Below are 18,998 nucleotides of genomic sequence, written 5' to 3'. Positions count from 1 at the left end.
TTGTATTGTATGGCTGAAAACACAGTTTTTAAGAAAGTATGTATTTGTGGGCTTCCCTGGTGGTGCAGTGGTTGAGAGTCCGCCTGCCGATAGAGGGGACATGGGTTCATGCCCTGGTCTGGGAAGATTGCACATGCCGCAGAGCGGCTAGGCCCATGAGCCATGGTCGCTGAGCCTGCGTGTCCGGAGCCTGTGCTCCGCAATGGGAGAGGCCACAACAGTGAGAGGCCCGCGTACCGCAAAAAAAAAAGAAAGAAACTATGTATTTGTATCATCACGTCATGTTAATAAATGAAAAAAAATTTATTATTTTTTTTCTGAGCAATAAAATAGCACTAATATTGGATTTTTGAACACTTGTATTATGCAATAATATTCACTATAGATAAATTAGAAACCAGAGAGAAACTACCAAAAATGAAGAAATTTAAAATCAATTACAATTGCACTTACCAGAGATAATTAACATTAATATTTTGATGAATATGTGTCAATCCTGAATTATGAATTAATATATATTTTAATATAAAAATATATTTTAATATAAAACCACTATACATTATATATTGTTCACAACTTATTTTTTCATCTAACAATTTTCTGTTAATATCTTACAAAATATGTATAATTGATTCACTTTGCTGTACAGCAGCAACTAACACAACATTGTAAATCAACCACACGACAATAAAAAGTTTTAAAAATCTTACGAAACGACTGAATAGTCTTTTTTTTTTTTTTTTTTGCAGTTCGCGGGCCTCTCACTGTTGCGGCCCCTCCCGTTGCGGAGCACAGGCTCCGGACGCGCAGGCCCAGCGGCCATGGCTCACGGGCCCAGCCGCTCCGCGGCATGTGGGATCCTTCCGGACCGGGGCATGAACCCGCGTCCCCTGCATCGGCAGGTGGACTCCCAACCACTGCGCCACCAGGGAAGCCCTGAATAGTCTATTTTTAACAGGTACACGGTATTTATAAAAATTAGATGTACGAATATACAACAATTTAACTATTTACTTATAGATATTTAGGTTATTTCTATTTTTCTGCTTATTGTAAAAGCATGTGATAATTAGACATCCTTTTGTGGCCAAGATAATGGAAAAAATATAGAAGGTCAGTCAAGAATTGTAAAAATGAATGTCTAATGATCTAAAGGTAAAAGAAGGAGATGTGTATAGCACGGGGAACTCTACTCAATATTCTGTGATAACCTATATGAGTAAAGAATCTGAAAAAGAATGAATGTATGTATATGTATAACTGAATCACTTTGCTGTATACCTGAAACTAATACATTGTAAATCAACTATACTCTAATAAAATTTTTTTAAAAAAGGAAAAAAAAAGGAGATGGTGGAATAGAAGGTCTAAATCAGATTATCAGCAAAGGATATATATAATAATTCTGCAAGAACTATCACTGATCCTGTAATTGTTTTGAATGGTGACATCTGAGTTCGTGGATATAGTATCTAAATAAGAATGAACAGTTTTTTGGAAGCAATAAACATTGAAATTTTTAAACCAAAATACTAATCAGTTCATCAAGCTAAGGTAAATTTCCTTTTACACAGAAGTCATTAATATTCAGGAGAATAAAGAAAGTTTTCGGGTCAAAGTCATTTGTACCTATGCAAAAAAATAAACTATTGAAATTTAAATTGTATCTTTGATTATCTATAAAATAAGTTAATTTATATGATCAGTATTTCCTGTGGAACAATGTTAACAGTGTGACTAATGGCAGTAGGGTAATATATACACAGCAAAATTCCATTTAGTACAACAAATATTAAACACTGCAAAAAGTCCTGGGGAAGATCTGCAAACAAAAAGGGGGGGAAAAAAATAATGTACCATCAACCCTCAAATAAATCTACAACTAAGTTTGTTTGCAGAATTGCTCTTTGTCTTTATTACTAGAAGTCATAACTGACAAGTCATCCACAAGTTCACACGGAGAAAAAGGAAAATTAAAATTAGATTATTTTTTACTGTCAGCAGCTGGCTTTGGATAAAAAAAAAAGTACGAGACATTTACAGGGTGGCTCAAAAATATATAGAACTATAAATATTTCCTTTCCTTATTCAAATATCACTTTCTAAATTTTCACACATTTCACTGTTCTTTATTCACATTATTGGTGAACAACAGGTTAGTATTATTAATTTTATATCCACCAAAATATTATATTAGATGGAATGTGAGATCTGTAGGTTATTAAGTCTAAAATACCTGGGGAGAAAAATTTCAAGAACCTATTACCATTTAGCACATACTTATTACAAGGTAAAAGAAATTCTAAACAATATAAATTTAACTTTGGTAATGAAGGAAAATACACAGACTATAGTTAAGATATTTGAAGGACAACTGATATATTTTCAAGAAAACTTAGTGAAGGAATTACCAGACTCTGATTATCAAAAGTAGTTGTGCATTTAAAAAAAGTAACACTTGGTTGGCCATAGCAGAAATCAATACAAATTCAAACAAGCTATGGGCATCTTTCAAAAGGGATGAAAAGCACTTACTTTTCTCGCATGGCTTTGGCATTTTTATCATTAACTACCCCAATTGGTTTGGATAGATCTCGAAATACAGATGGGTTATTAAGATCCAACTCGTCTGAGGTATAATCTTGTAAAATCCAGGGGAACTAAAAGAGCCACAATTTACAATTTAGACATTCCTTCCTAGAGAGGCTACCATCTCCATATCTAATATAAATGTTTATCTAAGACAAAAAGGGATAGTCTTTATTTTTTCCCTGTTGCAAATGTTTATTCATCTTTAGTTCAATAACCAGAAGCATTATTTCCTGTAATTCCACTGGAATATTTTCAATGAAGTGAAAGAAAAAGGGTTTTTATTTTTAAAATACTCTTCATATTTACATACTTCTTGAAAATAGCACGGTAGAAATATACAGAAAGGCAAAATCAGTTTTTATGTCTTTTTAAAAATAAAAACTAGATATCATCCACATATATTTTGTGTATTAGAAAACAGAAAGGTAATTCCATATTTACAAGATTTATATAAAACTCACCACAGGATACTGCGCAAGGTCATTATAGGTTCGTCCTGCCATTGTATTTAATTGAATGAGGTAGTCAAAATTTGATATCTCTCTGTTTACCCATTTCTAGACAGCACAAAAAAAGAAAAAATCAAAATTAATCTGTATCTCTTAGAAATCAGTAACTATTACTGACAGTACTAAAATAATCATCTGTTCCCATTATCTCTATCATCTTTTTGATAAAGGAATGAAGCTTTAAAAAATATTTAACAGGGAGGTAAAATCAATATGCTTCTCCTAAATTCACTTCCTCTTAAAAATTGGTCTCTAGAAAAGGAAAACTCCTACACTACAATCTAAAACGTCTTCTATAAGAATTAAGTCTTTTCTTCAGCTAAAAAATATTTTGTTTGAATACCTTAAAACTTTTTAATTCTAGGACTGCCCAAATTTGAAAGTTTTGTCATAAGTTGAAATTTTCATAAGTGTAAATATTAAAAATCAGTATCTCAATGTACTAAATGATCTACAAATTTTAAATAAACATTATATTAACTATATTCAGAAAACTACTTTTATAGAGCAAAGGTAAATGGGATTTTGCTATAACAGATAATAAAAATTTTCTAAAGGAAGACATAAACATTTTTTTTAATCACCTTACTGTACTTAGACTACTAATTACTCTACACAGTGTAGGCATGCTCAAGCATTTTGCTGACAGATTAATACACCCCTTTAAGTTTACTGTGTGCCTTAAGCAAAGGACATACTTATGGGAAATAGTGAGAAATTAATCTATGTATACAGATTTTATAGAAAGCCCAATTTTAACTGTACTTGAGTGCCAAACTGAGGAAACAGTACTTTAATGAATAAAGTTTATTCCACAGAAAGCAGGAAATATACTCTATTAAATAAAGTTTATTCCATAAACAATAGGAAACAATTGCTGATGGCTTTTGAACAAGAGCAACATTTAAAGATTAACACATATGTAGGAGGAAGGAGAGAGCCAGGAGACAAGAGAACCTAATTGAAAGACTACTAAAACCCTAGAGAGCAAAAAACAAGGGCCTTTCTTTGGCTTTGGACAGTGTAAATTCAAGAGATGTTGGGATATATGTGAGGATAAAATACACGAAAGCATTAGCTTTGGCAGATAGAAGGATTGGAGAATTCTTTTTTTTTGCCTTTTTTCCATGGTGTCTTTTGTATTTTCCCATTTTTTTTCTTGTGAACAGATTATTTTTATTATTAAGAAAAAAAATCCTGTGTACTATTTTTTAAAAAGAACACTATTAAAAAAGAAGAATTTAGGGCTTCCCTGGTGGCACAGTGGTTGAGAGTCCACCTGCCGATGCAGGGGACACGGGTTCGTGCCCCGGTCTGGGACCGATGCAGGGGACACGGGTTCGTGCCCCGGTCTGGGAAGATCCCACATGCCGTGGAGTAGCTGGGCCCGTGAGCCGTGGCCGGCCGCTGAGCCTGCGCGTCCGGAGCCTGCACTCCGCAACGGGAGAGGCCACAACAGTGAGAGGCCCACGTACCGCAAAAAAAAAAAAAAAAAAAGAAAGAAAAGAAAAGAAAAAAGTATTTATAAGATATGCCCATGAACTGAATGACATGCGAACTGGAGACAGGGCACTGTATGTGTGAGGGAAACAGAATGATTCAAAGATAATTCATAAGATCAATCTGAATGCAAGAAGAGCAGTTGCAGGATCAAAATAAAATAATTGAAAGAAGGAAGTTTTACTTCTAAGCAAAAGTCTGAGATATAAAATGAACAGCAAATCAGTGACTTAAAATTTCCTACCTGTGTCACTCCTGATGCTTTGAATAACTCCTGTGGTGATCTGGTTCCATAACTATTTGGAGAATGAAGTGACAACAGTCTGCTATATACTTTGTTCCTAACCTATTTAAAAAAAAAGCACTTTATGGGTTAAAAATTGATCAAGACAAACGAGGATTATGGCTTTATTAACAGATTTATTGAGATATAATTCATGTACCATAAAATTCACCCTTTAAAATACACAAGTCAGTGGGCTTTTTTTAATATTCACAGAGTTGTGCAACCATTCACATTATCTAACTCTGGAACATTTCCATCATCCTCAAAAGAAACTACATACTCACTAGCCATCACTCCCCAATTTCCACTCCCTCCCATCCCCTGACAACAATTAAACTACTTTCCATCACTATGGATTTGCCAATTCTGAACATTTCATATAAATAGAGGATTGTGGTTTTAACTTCTCTATTTTACAAGGCTTAACGAAATTATGACATGTATTTTTTTTAGAACTTTATAGTATATAATGGAATAATCTTCAGATATTGAATCAAAAAACTACTTCACTTCTAGTTAAATTTAGTTCTGTCATTTATTAATCATCTTGGCAAATCAATTAATTTACTGAGTCTCATTTGTATATTACATATAATAATCTCTACCCTTACAGTTTTGTGAATTACTCAGGTTTATGCAAATGTAAAGAAATAAAATTAATCTTTGAACTTCAGTTTCCTCATCTATAAAAAAAGGAATGGAATTTGCCATATCTAATCTGAATGTTGTTATGAAGTTTAGATACCACACACAAATGTGCTTTTAAAACTATTTACAGATTAGGAACCAAGATGGCGGAGGAGAAGGACATGCTCTCACTCCCTCTTGTGAGAACACCAGAATCACAACTAGCTGCTGGACAGTCATCGACAGGAAGACACTGGAACTCACCAAAAAATATACCCCACATCCAAAGACAAAGGAGAAGCCACAATGAGACAGTAGGAGGGGTGCAATCACAGTAAAATCAAATCCCATAACTGCTGGGTGGGTGACTCACAGACTGGAGAACACTTATACCACAGAAGTCCACCCACTGGAGTGAAGGTTCTGAGCCCCACGTCAGGTTCCCAACTTGGGGGTCCGGCAATGGGAGGAGGAATTCCGAGAGAATCAGATTTTGAAGGATAGTGGGATTTGATGGCAGGACTTCAACAGGACTGGGAGAAAGAGACTCCACTCTTGGAGGGCACACACAAAGTAGTGTGTGCATCGGGACCCAGGGGAAGGAGCAGTGACCTCAGGGGAGACTTAACCAGAACTACCTGCTAATGTTGGACGGTCTCCTGCAGAGGGAGGGGGTGGATGTGACTCACCGTGGGGACAAGGACACTGGCAGCAGAAGTTCTGGAAAGTACTCCTTGGCGTGAGCCCTCCCAGAGTCCGCCATTAGCCCCAGCAAAGAGCCCAGGAAGGCTCCAGTGTTGGGTTGCCTCAGGCCAAACAACCAACAGGGGGAGAACGCAGCCCCACCCATCAGCAGTCAAGCAGATTAAAGTTTTCCTGAGCTCTGCCCACCAGAGCAACAGTCAGCTCTACCCACCACCAGTTCCTCCCATCAGGGAACTTGCACAAGCCTCTGAGATAGCCTCATCCACCAGAGGGCAGACAGCAGAAGAAGAACTACAATCCTGCAGCCTGTGGAACAAAAGCCACGTTCACAGAAAGACAGACAAGATGAAAAGGCAGAGGGCTATGTACCAGATGAAGGAACAAGATAAAACCCCAGAAAAACAACTAAATGAAGTGGAGATAGGCAACCTTCCAGAAAAAGAATTCAGAACAATGATAGTGAAGATGATCCAGGACCTTGGAAAAAGGCAAAGATAGAGAAGATGCAAGAAATGGTTAACAAAGACCTAGAAGAATTCAAGAACAAACAGACAGAGATGAACAATACAATAACTGAAATGAAAACTACACTAGAAGGAATCAATAGCAGAAGAGCCGAAGCAAAAAAATGGGTAAGTGACCTGGAAGACAGAATGGTGGAATTCACTGCTGCGGAACAGAAAAAAGAAAAAACAATGAAAAGAAATGAAGACAGCCTAAGAGACCTCTGGGACAACATTAAACACAACAACATTCTCATTATAGGGGTCCCAGAAGGAAAAGAGAGAGAGAAAGGACCAGAGAAAATATTTGAAGACATTATACTCAAAAACTTCCCTAACATGTGAAAGGAAATAGCCACCCAAGTCCAGGAAGCACAGAGAGTCCCATACAGGATAAACCCAAGGAGAAACACACCGAGACACACAGTAATCAAACTGGCAAAAATTAAAGACAAAAAAATTACTGAAAGCAGCAAGGGAAAAATGACAACATACAGGGGAACTCCCATAAGGTTAACAGCTGATTTCTCAGCACAAACTCTACAAGCCAGAAGAGAGTGGCATGATATACTTAAAGTGATGAATGGAAAGAACCTACAACCAAGATTACTCTACCCGGCAAGGATCTCATTCAGATTTGATGGAGAAATTAAAACCTTTACAGACAAGCAAAAGCTAAGAGAATTCAGCACCACCAAACCAGCTCTACAACAAATGCTAAAGGACCTTCTCTAAGTGGGAAACACAAGAGAAGAAAAGGACCTACAAAAACAAACCCAAAACAATTAAGAAAATGGTCATAGGAACATACATATGGATAATTACCTTAAACGTGAATGGATTAAATGCTCCAACCAAAAGACACAGACTGGTTGAATGGATACAAAAACAAGACCCATCTATATGCTGTCTACAAGAGACCCACTTCAGACTTAGGGACACGTACAGACTGAAAGTGAGGGGATGGCAAAAGATATTCCATGCAAATGGAAATCAAAAGAAAGCTGGAGTAGCAATACTCATATCAGATAAAATAGACTTTAAAATAAAGAATGTTACAAGAGACAAGGAAGGACACTACATAATGATCAAGGGATCAATCCAAGAAGAAGATATAACAATTACAAATATATATGCACCCAACATAGGAGCACCTCAATACATAAGGCAACTGCTAACAGCTATAAAACAGGAAATCAACAGTAACACATTAATAGTGGGGGACTTTAACACATCACTATACCAATGCACAGATCATCCAAAATGAAAATAAACAAGGAAACACAAGCTTTAAATAACACAAAAGACCAGATAGATTTAATTGATATTTATAGGACATTCCATCCAGAAACAGCAGATTACACTTTCTTCTCAAGTGCACACGGAACATTCTCCAGGACAGATCACATCGTGGGTCACAAATCAAGCCACAGTAAATTTAAGAAAACTGAAATCATATCAAGCAATTTTTTGGACCACAATGCTATGAGATGAGAAAAGAATCACAGGGAAAAAAACGTAAAAAACACAATCACATGGAGGCTAAACAATACGTTACTAAATAACGAAGAGATCACTGATGAAATCAAGGAGGAAATCAGACAATACCTAGAGACAAATGGCAATGAAAACACGACGACCCAAAACCTATGGGATGCAGCAAAAGCAGTTCTAAGAGGGAAGTTTATAGCTATACAACCTACCTCAAGAAACAAGAAAAATCTCAAATAAACAATCTAACCTTACACCTGAAGGAAATAGAGAAAGACAAACAAACAAAACCCAAAGTTAGCAGAAGGAAAGAAATCATAAAGATCAGAGCAGAAATAAATGAAATAGAAACAAACAAAACAATAGCAAAGATCAATAAAACTCAAAGCTGTTTCTTTGAGAAGATAAACAAAATTGATAAACCATTAGGCAGACTCATCAAGAAAAAGAGGCAGAGGACTCAAATCAATAAAATTAGAAATGAAATAGGAGAAGTTACAACAGACACCACAGAAATACAAAGCATCCTAACAGACTACAATAAGCAACTCTATGCCAATAAAATGGACAACCTGGAAGAAATGGACAAATTCTTAGAAAGGTATATAACCTTCCAAGACTGAATCAGGAAGAAATAGAAAATATGAACAGACCAATCACAAGTAATGAAATTGAAACTGTGATTAAAAATCTCCCAACAAACAAAAGTCCAGGACCAGATGGCTTCACTGGTGAATTCTATCAAATATTTAGAGAAGAGTTAACACCTATCCTTCTCAAACTCATCCAAAAATCTGTGGAGGAAGGAACACTCCCAAACCCATTCTATGCAGCCATCATCACCCTGATACCAAAACCAGACAAAGATACCACAAAAAAAGAAAATTACAGACCAATATCACTGATGAATATACATGCAAAAATCATCAAGAAAATACTAGCAAACTGAATCCAACAACACATTAAAAGGATCAGACACCATGATCAAGTGGGATTTATCCCAGGGATGCAAGGATTCTTCAATATACGTAAATCAATCAATGTGGTAAACCATATTAACAAATTAAGGAATAAAAACCATATGATCATCTCAATAGATGCAGAAAAAGCTTTTGACAAAATTCAACACCCATTTATGATAAAAACTCTCCAGAAATGGGCATAGAGGGAACCTACCTCAACAGAATAAAGACCATATACGACAAACCCACAGAAAACATCATTCTCAATGGTGAAAAACGGAAAGCATTTCCTCTAAGATCAGGAACAAGACAAGGATGTCCCCTATCACCACTATTATTCAACATAGTTTTGGAAGTCCTAGCCACGGCAATCAGAGAAGAAAAAGAAATAAAAGGAATCCAAATTGGAAAAGAAGAAGTAAAATGTCACTGTTTGCAGGTGACATGATACTATACATAGAGAATCCTAAAGATGCCACCAGAAAACTACTAGAGCTAACCAATGAATCTGGTAAAGTTGCAGGATACAAAATTAATGCACAGAAATCTCTTGCATTCCTATATACTAATGATGAAAAATCTGAAAGAGAAATTAAGGAAACACTCTCATTTACCACTGCAACAAAAAGAATAAAATATCTAGGAATAAACCTACCTAAAGAGACAAAAGACCTGGATGCAGAAAACTATAAGACACTGATGAAAGAAATTAAAGATGATACCAACAGATGGAGAGATATACCATGTTCTTGGATTGGAAGAAACAATATTGTGAAAATGACTATACTACCCAAAGCAATCTACAGGTTCAACGCAATCCCTATCAAATTACCAATGGCATTTTTGATGGAACTAGAACAAAAAATCTTAAAATTTGTATGGAGACACAAAAGACCCCGAATAGCCAAAGCAGTCTTGAGGGAAAAAAACGGAGCTGGAGGAATCAGACTCCCTGACTTCAGACTATACTACAAAATTACAGTAATCAAGAAAATATGGTACTGGCACAAGAACAGAAACATAGATCAATGGAACACGATAGAAAGCCCAGAGATAAACCCACGTACCTATGCTCAACTAATCTATGACAAAGGAGGCAAGGATATACAATGGAGAAAAGACAGTCTCTTCAATAAGTGGTGCTGGGAAAACTGGACAGCTACATGTAAAAGAATGAAATTAGAACACTCCTTAACACCATACACAAAAATAAATTCAAAATGGATTCAAGACCTAAATGTAAGACCGGACACTATAAAACTGTTCGAGGAAAACATAGGAAGAACACTCTTTGACATAAATCACAGCAAGATCTTTTTTGATCTACCTTCTAGAGTAATGGAAATAAAAACAAAAATAAACAAATGGGGCCTAATGAAACTTAAAAGCTTTTGCACAGCAAAGGAAACCATAAACAAGACGAAAAGACAGCCCTCAGAATGGGAGAAAATATTTGCAAATGAATGAACGGACAAAGGATTAATCTCCAAAATATATAAACAGCTCATGCAGCTCAATATGATAAAAACAAACAACACAATCCAAAAATGGGCAGAAGACCTAAACAGACATTTCTCCAAAGAAGACAAACGGATGGCCAAGAGGCACATGAAAAGTTGCTCAACATCACTAATTATTAGAGAAATGCAAATCAAAAATACAATGAGGTATCACCTCACACCAGTTACAATGGGCATCATCAGAAAATCTACAAACAACAAATGCTGGAGAGGGTGTGGAGAAACGGGAACCCTCTTGCACTGTTGGTGGGAATGTAAATTGATACAGCCACTATGGAGAATAGTATGGAGGTTCCTTAAAACACTAAAAATAGAATTACCATATGACCCACCAATATACTGGGCATATACCCAGAGAAAACCATAATTCAAAAAGACCCATGCACCCCAATGTTCATTGTAGCACTATTTACAATAGCCAGGTCATGGAAGCAACCTAAATGCCCATTGACAGACGAATGAATAAAGAAGATGTGGCACATATATACAATGGAATATTACTCAGCCATAAAAAGAAATGAAAGTGTGTCATTTGTAGAGATGTGGATGGATCTAGAGACTGTTATACAGAGTGAAGTAAGTCAGAAAAACAAATATCAAATATTAATGCATATATGTGGAACCTAGAAAAATGGTACAGATGAACCGGTTTGCAGGGCAGAAATTGAGACACAGATAGAGAACAAACGTATGGACACCAAGGGGGGAAAGCCGCAGGGGGGTTGGGGATGGTGGTGTGATGAATTGGGCGATTGGGATTGACATGTATACACTGATGTGTATAAAACTGATGGCTAATAAGGATGTGCTGTATAAAAAAGTAAATAAAATAAAATTTAAAAAAAAAAAAAAAGAAACCAGAGAGCTAGCTCTTTCTCTCTCTCTCATCCTCTCTCTCCTTCTCCCTCTCTGCCCACCATGTAAGGACACAGCATCTGTTAACCAGGAAGAAGGTGTTCACCAAGAACCTGACTGCACTGGAATCCTGCTCTTGAACTTCCAGCTTTCAGTCCAGAACTAAGAGAAATAAGTATTTGTTGTTTAAGACATCCAGTCTATGGTAATTTTGTCATAGCAATCTGGATGAACTGTGTCAGTGCAGTTGACCTCATTTTCCAATTCGATGATCTGTTTTGGGCTTCACTCTATTGATACATGTCATTAGACCTTACAGATCAACCCCTAAAACTCTCCCGTACGTATCATCCAGGACACTACTCTCCAGGTCTTACATCACTCTCTGATCATCCTTCTCAGTCTCTCACCAACTCCTTTTCCTTTACCTGCTCCTTAAACTGACGATGGGGTCCACTATCATCTACTCCTTTTCTTGTTCTGTTCTGCTCATGAGGTGATATTACTTTCTGTCATAATTTCATCTGTTACCCATATGCTCCTGATTCCAGATCTATATTTACCACCCTAACGTCTACCTTACACTTATATTTCCAACTGGAGATATTTGTCATTTCTCCCTGGATACCCTTCTAGCATCTTATATCTATCAATAAGAATCGAACTTATTATGCCCCGAATCCACCAAAAGAATGAATTAAATAAATGGAACAAAATAAAGACATACCACTAGGTCTAAAAACAAACAGACAAACAAAAAACTATTTACAAAAGCATAGTATTCAATAGGAGTGTGCTTGGTTTACTTACATAAAATAGCTTTCTAAAAAACACATACATTGTATTTTCCTATGGGGGAAAATTTATTTTTAATAGTAAAAAATTATCTTTTTGTAAAAATAGAAAAATGCTCTTTAAATGTCTGAATCAAATCATCTACAAATAAACCTGGAACTCACAAATGAACAGAAACTTAGTTATTCACTATGCTAATCCAGGTCATCTGAGAAGCAAATGCTAAGACAGAATTGAACATGCAGGATTTTATTAGGAGAGATGACAGTGAGAGAAAATGGAGAGAAAGCTAGGCAAGGTGGAGAGAGCTATCAGACTGTGATACAAGTCTGACCTCAAGTATATGACAGAGGGAAGGAAGGCTGGGGGCAAGTAACGGGTCAAAGGTTACAGAGCTAGTGGTGGAATGATCTTCGATCCACGTAACCTGGCTTCAGTGGCAATCTCTTAACCACTTACACTATGTAAGAATTTACTCTATTACTAGAAAAAAATGTTCCATTATTCTTCCTGATTACACAGGCTCCACTATTGTTGAATTGAACCCAACCTAATTTCATAAATCCAGTTATATCATATATATTGCATATTATTTCACAACTGGATACTGTGAGACACCTATTAGCTGACACTCAATATTCTATTGACTTCTTTATCTACCTATATATAAAAACTGAAAACAAATATCCTCCAAACACTTGCACATAAATTCCAACAAAAATGCATATACTGGTTAGTCCCAAAGGTATGTATTTTTTTTTCTCTAATATATATTTTGACTCGATGAAAGAGTAGAGTTGTGAAGTTTCACTACAGCTCACTAGTTGGAAAATAATTTCAAGCTAACAGTCTGGGGCTTCCAGAAAGTTAGCATCTTACATACCTCTTTTTTGAAATTGAGAAAGTAGTTGGATTGGTCAACATGAAAAATCTCAAGGGCTGACCTCCTTAAGTTGTACCGTCGTAGGTGAATCTCTCGAACTTGAGAGTGAGGCCACTTGAAATCAAAGCCTACTCCTGAAAACAGAAACAATCTTGTGACTGGGGTACCACAAAAAGTTACTCATGCTATGCAGAAAATATCTCCTAGTTCCTGACAAAAGTAGCACTATGGAAAAGGAATTCAGTTTCTGTATGATGAAAACCATTTGTTAAATTTATTGGATGTTTAATTTGACTATTTTAAAATTCTATAGCTTTTCTACTTCCTTTCCATTGGAATAGACAATAACTCTGAATATTATATCTTAGAAACAGTTTTCCTTTTCTCTTTATGTTGGCAGCTTAGATTTAAATATCTTTTTATTTTCAGATAAAGGATTAGGTGAAAAGCCTCTAGGAACAAGTGTACATATAAATAAAAGTAAAATTGTACTTTATAACTTCAGTTTATAGCAATCCCCTCTAGCCAAACCTTTTCAAAAACATTAATAAAAAGGAAGCATTCCCTTCAGGACATTGTTGATAATAAATTTAATTCCGTACTGACTTTCCATGTCTTCTTTTACATGGTAGACTACAATTCTACAGTCCCACCTTATCGCTTTCTTCTCATTAATGATTGATAAACTGGATACTTAACTATTGAACAACAGAAATTATTCCCCCAGAACTCCTCACCGTCCTCTTTTTCAATGCTGCCATCATAGAAGTAAATGTGTTGAGTAGTGATTTCTAATCTGCCAGGAATTATGGCAATTATTGTAATGAGTTCACAGTCTTCCAACAACACCAATTTTTCTTTTTGATCCTGTTCTTCTTTCTCATTACTGTAAAAACAAAAACCAACCAAACAAACAACATCCAACAATGTATTCTGTGTAAATGGAAAAGAACATCATATTCAAATACGAATCTCGTGTCTGTAAAGTCACTATCCAAGAAAGAGTACTTGAATTTTCTACAAAAACCATTCCACTGCATATTAAATTACTTAAATATGTCCAAATATACTTATTACCCAATAACTAAGTTTCAAAAAACATATGTTTTACATTTCAATTGTATATGACCCATTAAAATGAAATATAGCGAATCTTCAATACTACTGCTAGAGGATGGTTCAAACATGCAGCAATACTGGTCATGTTTTTTAGTTATATTTGGCAGACATGAATTGACCCAGGGAATAAATGAATTGACCCAGGGAATAAATGAATCTGTGAATAAAGGACTGTATCATTAGTGGTGTTCCATAAATAATTATTAGAAGTATTATGATTGATTCTTAAACTGTAGAATGAGATGTTTCAAGAGCAACAAAAGCTAGAGCATCATCATCATACCATCCCCTGATAGTGTAAATGGAGATAATACTAGGAGCCACTGTTGCCACACCATACTTAAAGTGAAGTCATCTCATATTTGGAGGACTGTTATCAAGTATGCTTTTTGGAGGAAATAACTGGGAAGGGACAGTCTTCTGGTGGCCTAGTTGACTTTTAACTGCCAAGTACAGAGATGAGAACTCCTATGACTCATGGTATGTTATTCAAGTATATCCTTCAAGCCAGCTGCTCTCTGGTCCTAGATATTTCACATTTGCCTCATTTCCAGGATAGCAATGACTAAATCTAATTTTGTTTCCAATGGATTTTGATGAGAAGCTCTACAAGTATCACCAACCTAACTGGGAATATTGCAACCATTAAAGCTAAGCTTAAAATAAAAAACTGAAAATGTTTTCCTAAACAGTGAAATTCCAATATTCACAGTGATGAAATAGAGAAAAAAGTGACCTGAGAGAGTAAATAGTCTAAAGGTTATTTCTATTCTATGAAACAAAGAGTTTTGGCTTTTCATTTGAAAATGAATGAGACTGACATCCACTGAATTCACTAGTCCTTGAAGAAAGAAAATAAAATCCCATTAAAAGGCTGACTAAAAAAATCTACCAAAACCAAAGACAGCTCCCTAGATAACTACCCCATCCAGTTCCCTGAAAATAATCAAGGACATATTTAAAAATTACTAAAATTATATTAACCAAAAAACCTGCTTATGCCAACAAAGGATATTATTGAACCTGGTCAATTTTTTCTTTTAATAAATGTATTTATTTATTTATTCATTTATTTTTGGCTGCATTGGGTCTTCACTGCTGTGCATGGGCTTTCTCTAGTTGCGGTGAGTGGAGGCTACTCTTCGTTGCAGTGTGTGGGCTTCCCATTGCGGTGGTTTCTCTTGTTGTGGAGCACAGACTCTAGGCGTGTGGGCTTCAGTAGTTGTGGCACGCGGGTTCAGTACTTGTGGCTCACGAGCTCTAGAGCGCAGGCTCAGTAGCTGTGGCACACGGGCTTAGCTGCTCCACGTCACGTGGGATCTTCCCAGACCAGGGATTGAACCTGTGCCCCCTGCATTGGCAGGTGGATTCTTAACCACTGTGCCACCAGGGAAGTCCCATGAACCTGGTCAATTTATAGTATTAAAATAAGTTCTGAGAATTATTTGCCATGTGTTGTTTATAACCCAAACAAAGTGATGTCCAGAATAAATTATATACTTGAGACTTAGCTACTCATTCTTGGCTGAATGTGAGGCTTTACAATCATAACAAGTAAAAGTCAGGGCAGATGTGTAAATCATCAAATTTGAATGCATTCTCTAAACCACATACAGATCCACTGGCAAAGAGTGGCAGTCATACTGATCAAGGGGTTTAAACACAAAAAACAAACTAATCACTGGCTGACCACTAAGCTATGCTGATCCAGGGGCAACCCCTAGTAAGCAAGGCTTTAAAAATAAAACAAAACAAAACAAAAACCCAGTAAGTACAGATATCAGTGGCATTCACTGCAGGTAAAACAGACTCCACAGACTTAATCTAGAAAAGTCACTACTAAACAAACAAAAATACAACAACAACAACCAGCATCAAGGGAGGAGATTAGAAACCAAAGTTGGTATAATTTATCTAAAATGTATGGTTTTCACAAAAATTACAAGACATAGGAAGGAACAGGAAAATACGGGCCATAAACTGAAAAGCAGTAAAAAGAAACTGTCTCTGGGGGACCTCAGATGCTCAACTTAGTAGACAAAGACTTCAAGGTAGCTATCATAAAAATACATGAAAAGAACTAAAGGAAACTATGTTTAAAGAACCAAAGTGCATTACAGCAAAAAAGCCTAGTCAAATAGAGTATTATTGATACAGAGATAGAAATTATATATACATTTTAAAAAGGAACCAAATGAGAAATTCTGAAATTGAAAAGCACAAGGACTCAACAGCATATTTGAACTTGCAGGAGAAAAAAGCAGGGCTCTTGAAGACAGATCAAAAGAAATTGTCCAATCTGAAGAACACAAAGAAAGAAGAATCAAGCAGAATGAAAGAACCTCAAAGGGTCACCATCAAGCAAAACAACATATGTGCAAAGGGAGACCCAGAAGGAGAGAACAGAGAAAAAGGGCCAAAATATATTTGGAAAAATAATGTTAGCAACTTCTCAAATATGAAAATAATTAATCTACACATCCAAGAAGCTCAATGAACTCTAAACAAGATAAACACAAAGATATCCAAACATGGTCCTAAAGCCAAGGTACTAAAAGCCAAGGACAAAAAGAATAACCTAAAAGCACCACAATACAGGACACAATAGAAAAGGTTAATAGCACATTTCTCATCAGAAACAAAAGGTAGTGAAAACCAGAAGGTAGTGGAAAGACATATTCAAAATGGTGAAAGGAAAAAACTGTCAATCAAGAATTCTGTATCTGGCAAAACTATCTTCAAAAGAAAAAGCAATGATGCTGGGGCAACTAGAATCACATGCAAAAGAACTAATATGGACCCCTACATCACACCACATACAAAAGTTAACTCAAAATGGATCAAAGACCTAACGTAAGAGATAAAATATAAAACTCTTAGAAAAAAATAGATGAAAGGAAATTCATCAAAATTTTTTGTACATCGAAAGATACCAACAGAAAGTAAAAAAAAAACAATTCAGGGCTTCCCTGGTGGCACAGTGGTTGAGAGTCCGCCTGCCAATGCAGGGGACATGGGTTTGTGCCCCGGTCTGGGAAGATCCCACATGCCGCGGAGCGGCTGGGCCCGTGAGCCATGGTCGCTGGGCCTGCGCGTCTGGAGCCTGTGCTCCGCAACGGGAGATGCCACAACAGTGAGAGGCCCGCGTACCACCAAAAAAAAAAAACAAACCACAATTTAGTGGAAGAACATTTTTGTAAATCCTGTATCTAATAAGGGACTTGTTGCTAAAATATGTAAAGAACACTTACAACTCAATAACTAAAAGACAACGCAATTAAAAAATAGGCAAAGGATCTGCATAAAGATTTCTCCAAAAAAGACATATAAATGGCCAACAAATACATAAAAAGATGTTCAGCATCATTAGTCATTAGGGAAATGCAAATTAAAATCACAAGATACCACCTCTAACATTCTAGGATGGTATCATAAATTTAAAAAACAACAACAGAGAATAATAGAAGTTGGGGTAGATTTGGAGAAATTAGAACTTTCATACATTGCTGAGGGAATGTAAAATGGTACAGTCATTATGAAAAGTTTCACAATTCCTTAAAAGGTTAAACATAGAATTAACACATGATCAGCAAATCCACTCCTAGTGTTTCTTTTTATACCCAAGATAAATGAAAACATAAGTTGATAGAAAAATGTGTACATGTGACTTCCCTGGTGGCGCAGTGGTTGAGAGCCCGCCTGCTGATGCAGGGGACACGGGTTCGTGCCCCGGTCCGGGAAGATCCCACATGCCGCGGAGTGGCTGGGCCCGTGAGCCATGGCCGCTGAGCCTGCGCATCCGGAGCCTGTGCTCCACAACGGGAGAAGCCACAACAGTGAGAGGCCCGCGTACCAAAAAAAAAAATGTGTACATGAATATTCAAGGCAGTATTATTCATAATAGCCAAAAAAAAAAAAAAAGAAACTACGTAAATGTCCATCAACTGCTGAACGGATAAACAAAAACTGTATATCCATATAATGGAATATTATTCAGCCACAAAAACAAATGGATGGAAACATTAAACTGAATGAAAAAAGCCAGACATAAAAAACAACATATTGAATGAAATACATGAAATGTTCAAAATAGGCAAATCCATAGAGAAAGAAAGCCAATTAGTGGTTGCTAGAGGATGTGAGGAGAGAAAATTGGGACTGACTGTTGAAAGGTATAAGATCTCCTTTTGGGGTGATGGAAATGTTCTTGGACTAGATAGTGATGATGTTGCACAACTCTGTGAATATACTAAAAAAACACTGAACTGTGCACTTTAAAATAGTCAATTTTACGTTAAGTGAATCTCAATTTTCAAAAAATATATCTCAATTTTTTAAAAAGTAGTCAAAAATGGAGACAAAATAAAAATCTCAACAGATAATAAAAGACTAAGAGAATTTGTGGCTTATAGACCTTCCTTACAAGGAATACTGAAGGAAGTCCTTCAGGCTTAAAAGGAAATGGCACCAGATGGTAATCTGAATGTACACCAAGAAATGAAGTGTATAAGTAGGTAAATATGCAGGGAAATATAAAGGAAAGCATAATTACATAGTTTTTTCTTCTCTTAACTGATTTAAAGACAAGTGCATAAAACAGTAACTGCATTAAACTGTACTGTTGGGCTTAAAACATATACAGGTTTAATAT

At 36.2% G+C, this 18,998-nt stretch overlaps 1 protein-coding gene across 1 annotated transcript in view; it reads right to left on the bottom strand.

Annotated features, from left to right (window-relative positions):
* NBEAL1 (neurobeachin like 1) overlaps window positions 1-18,998 on the bottom strand; it is a 174,246-nt gene that overhangs the window by 34,408 nt on the left and 120,840 nt on the right. The window contains exons 36-40 of the mRNA XM_065881211.1: window positions 13,966-14,114; window positions 13,229-13,362; window positions 4,846-4,947; window positions 3,054-3,149; window positions 2,536-2,660 (exon numbers count right to left, since the gene is read on the bottom strand). Coding sequence (XP_065737283.1) covers window positions 2,536-2,660; window positions 3,054-3,149; window positions 4,846-4,947; window positions 13,229-13,362; window positions 13,966-14,114 — 606 coding nt within the window. The remainder of the gene's footprint in view (window positions 1-2,535; window positions 2,661-3,053; window positions 3,150-4,845; window positions 4,948-13,228; window positions 13,363-13,965; window positions 14,115-18,998) is intronic.

The sequence above is a fragment of the Phocoena phocoena genome, chromosome 7, assembly GCF_963924675.1.
Source record: "Phocoena phocoena chromosome 7, mPhoPho1.1, whole genome shotgun sequence".
Taxonomy (NCBI): Eukaryota; Metazoa; Chordata; class Mammalia; order Artiodactyla; family Phocoenidae; genus Phocoena; species Phocoena phocoena.
The sequence above is the reverse complement of the archived record's forward strand: the minus strand, read 5'-3'. Positions and strand labels throughout refer to the sequence as shown.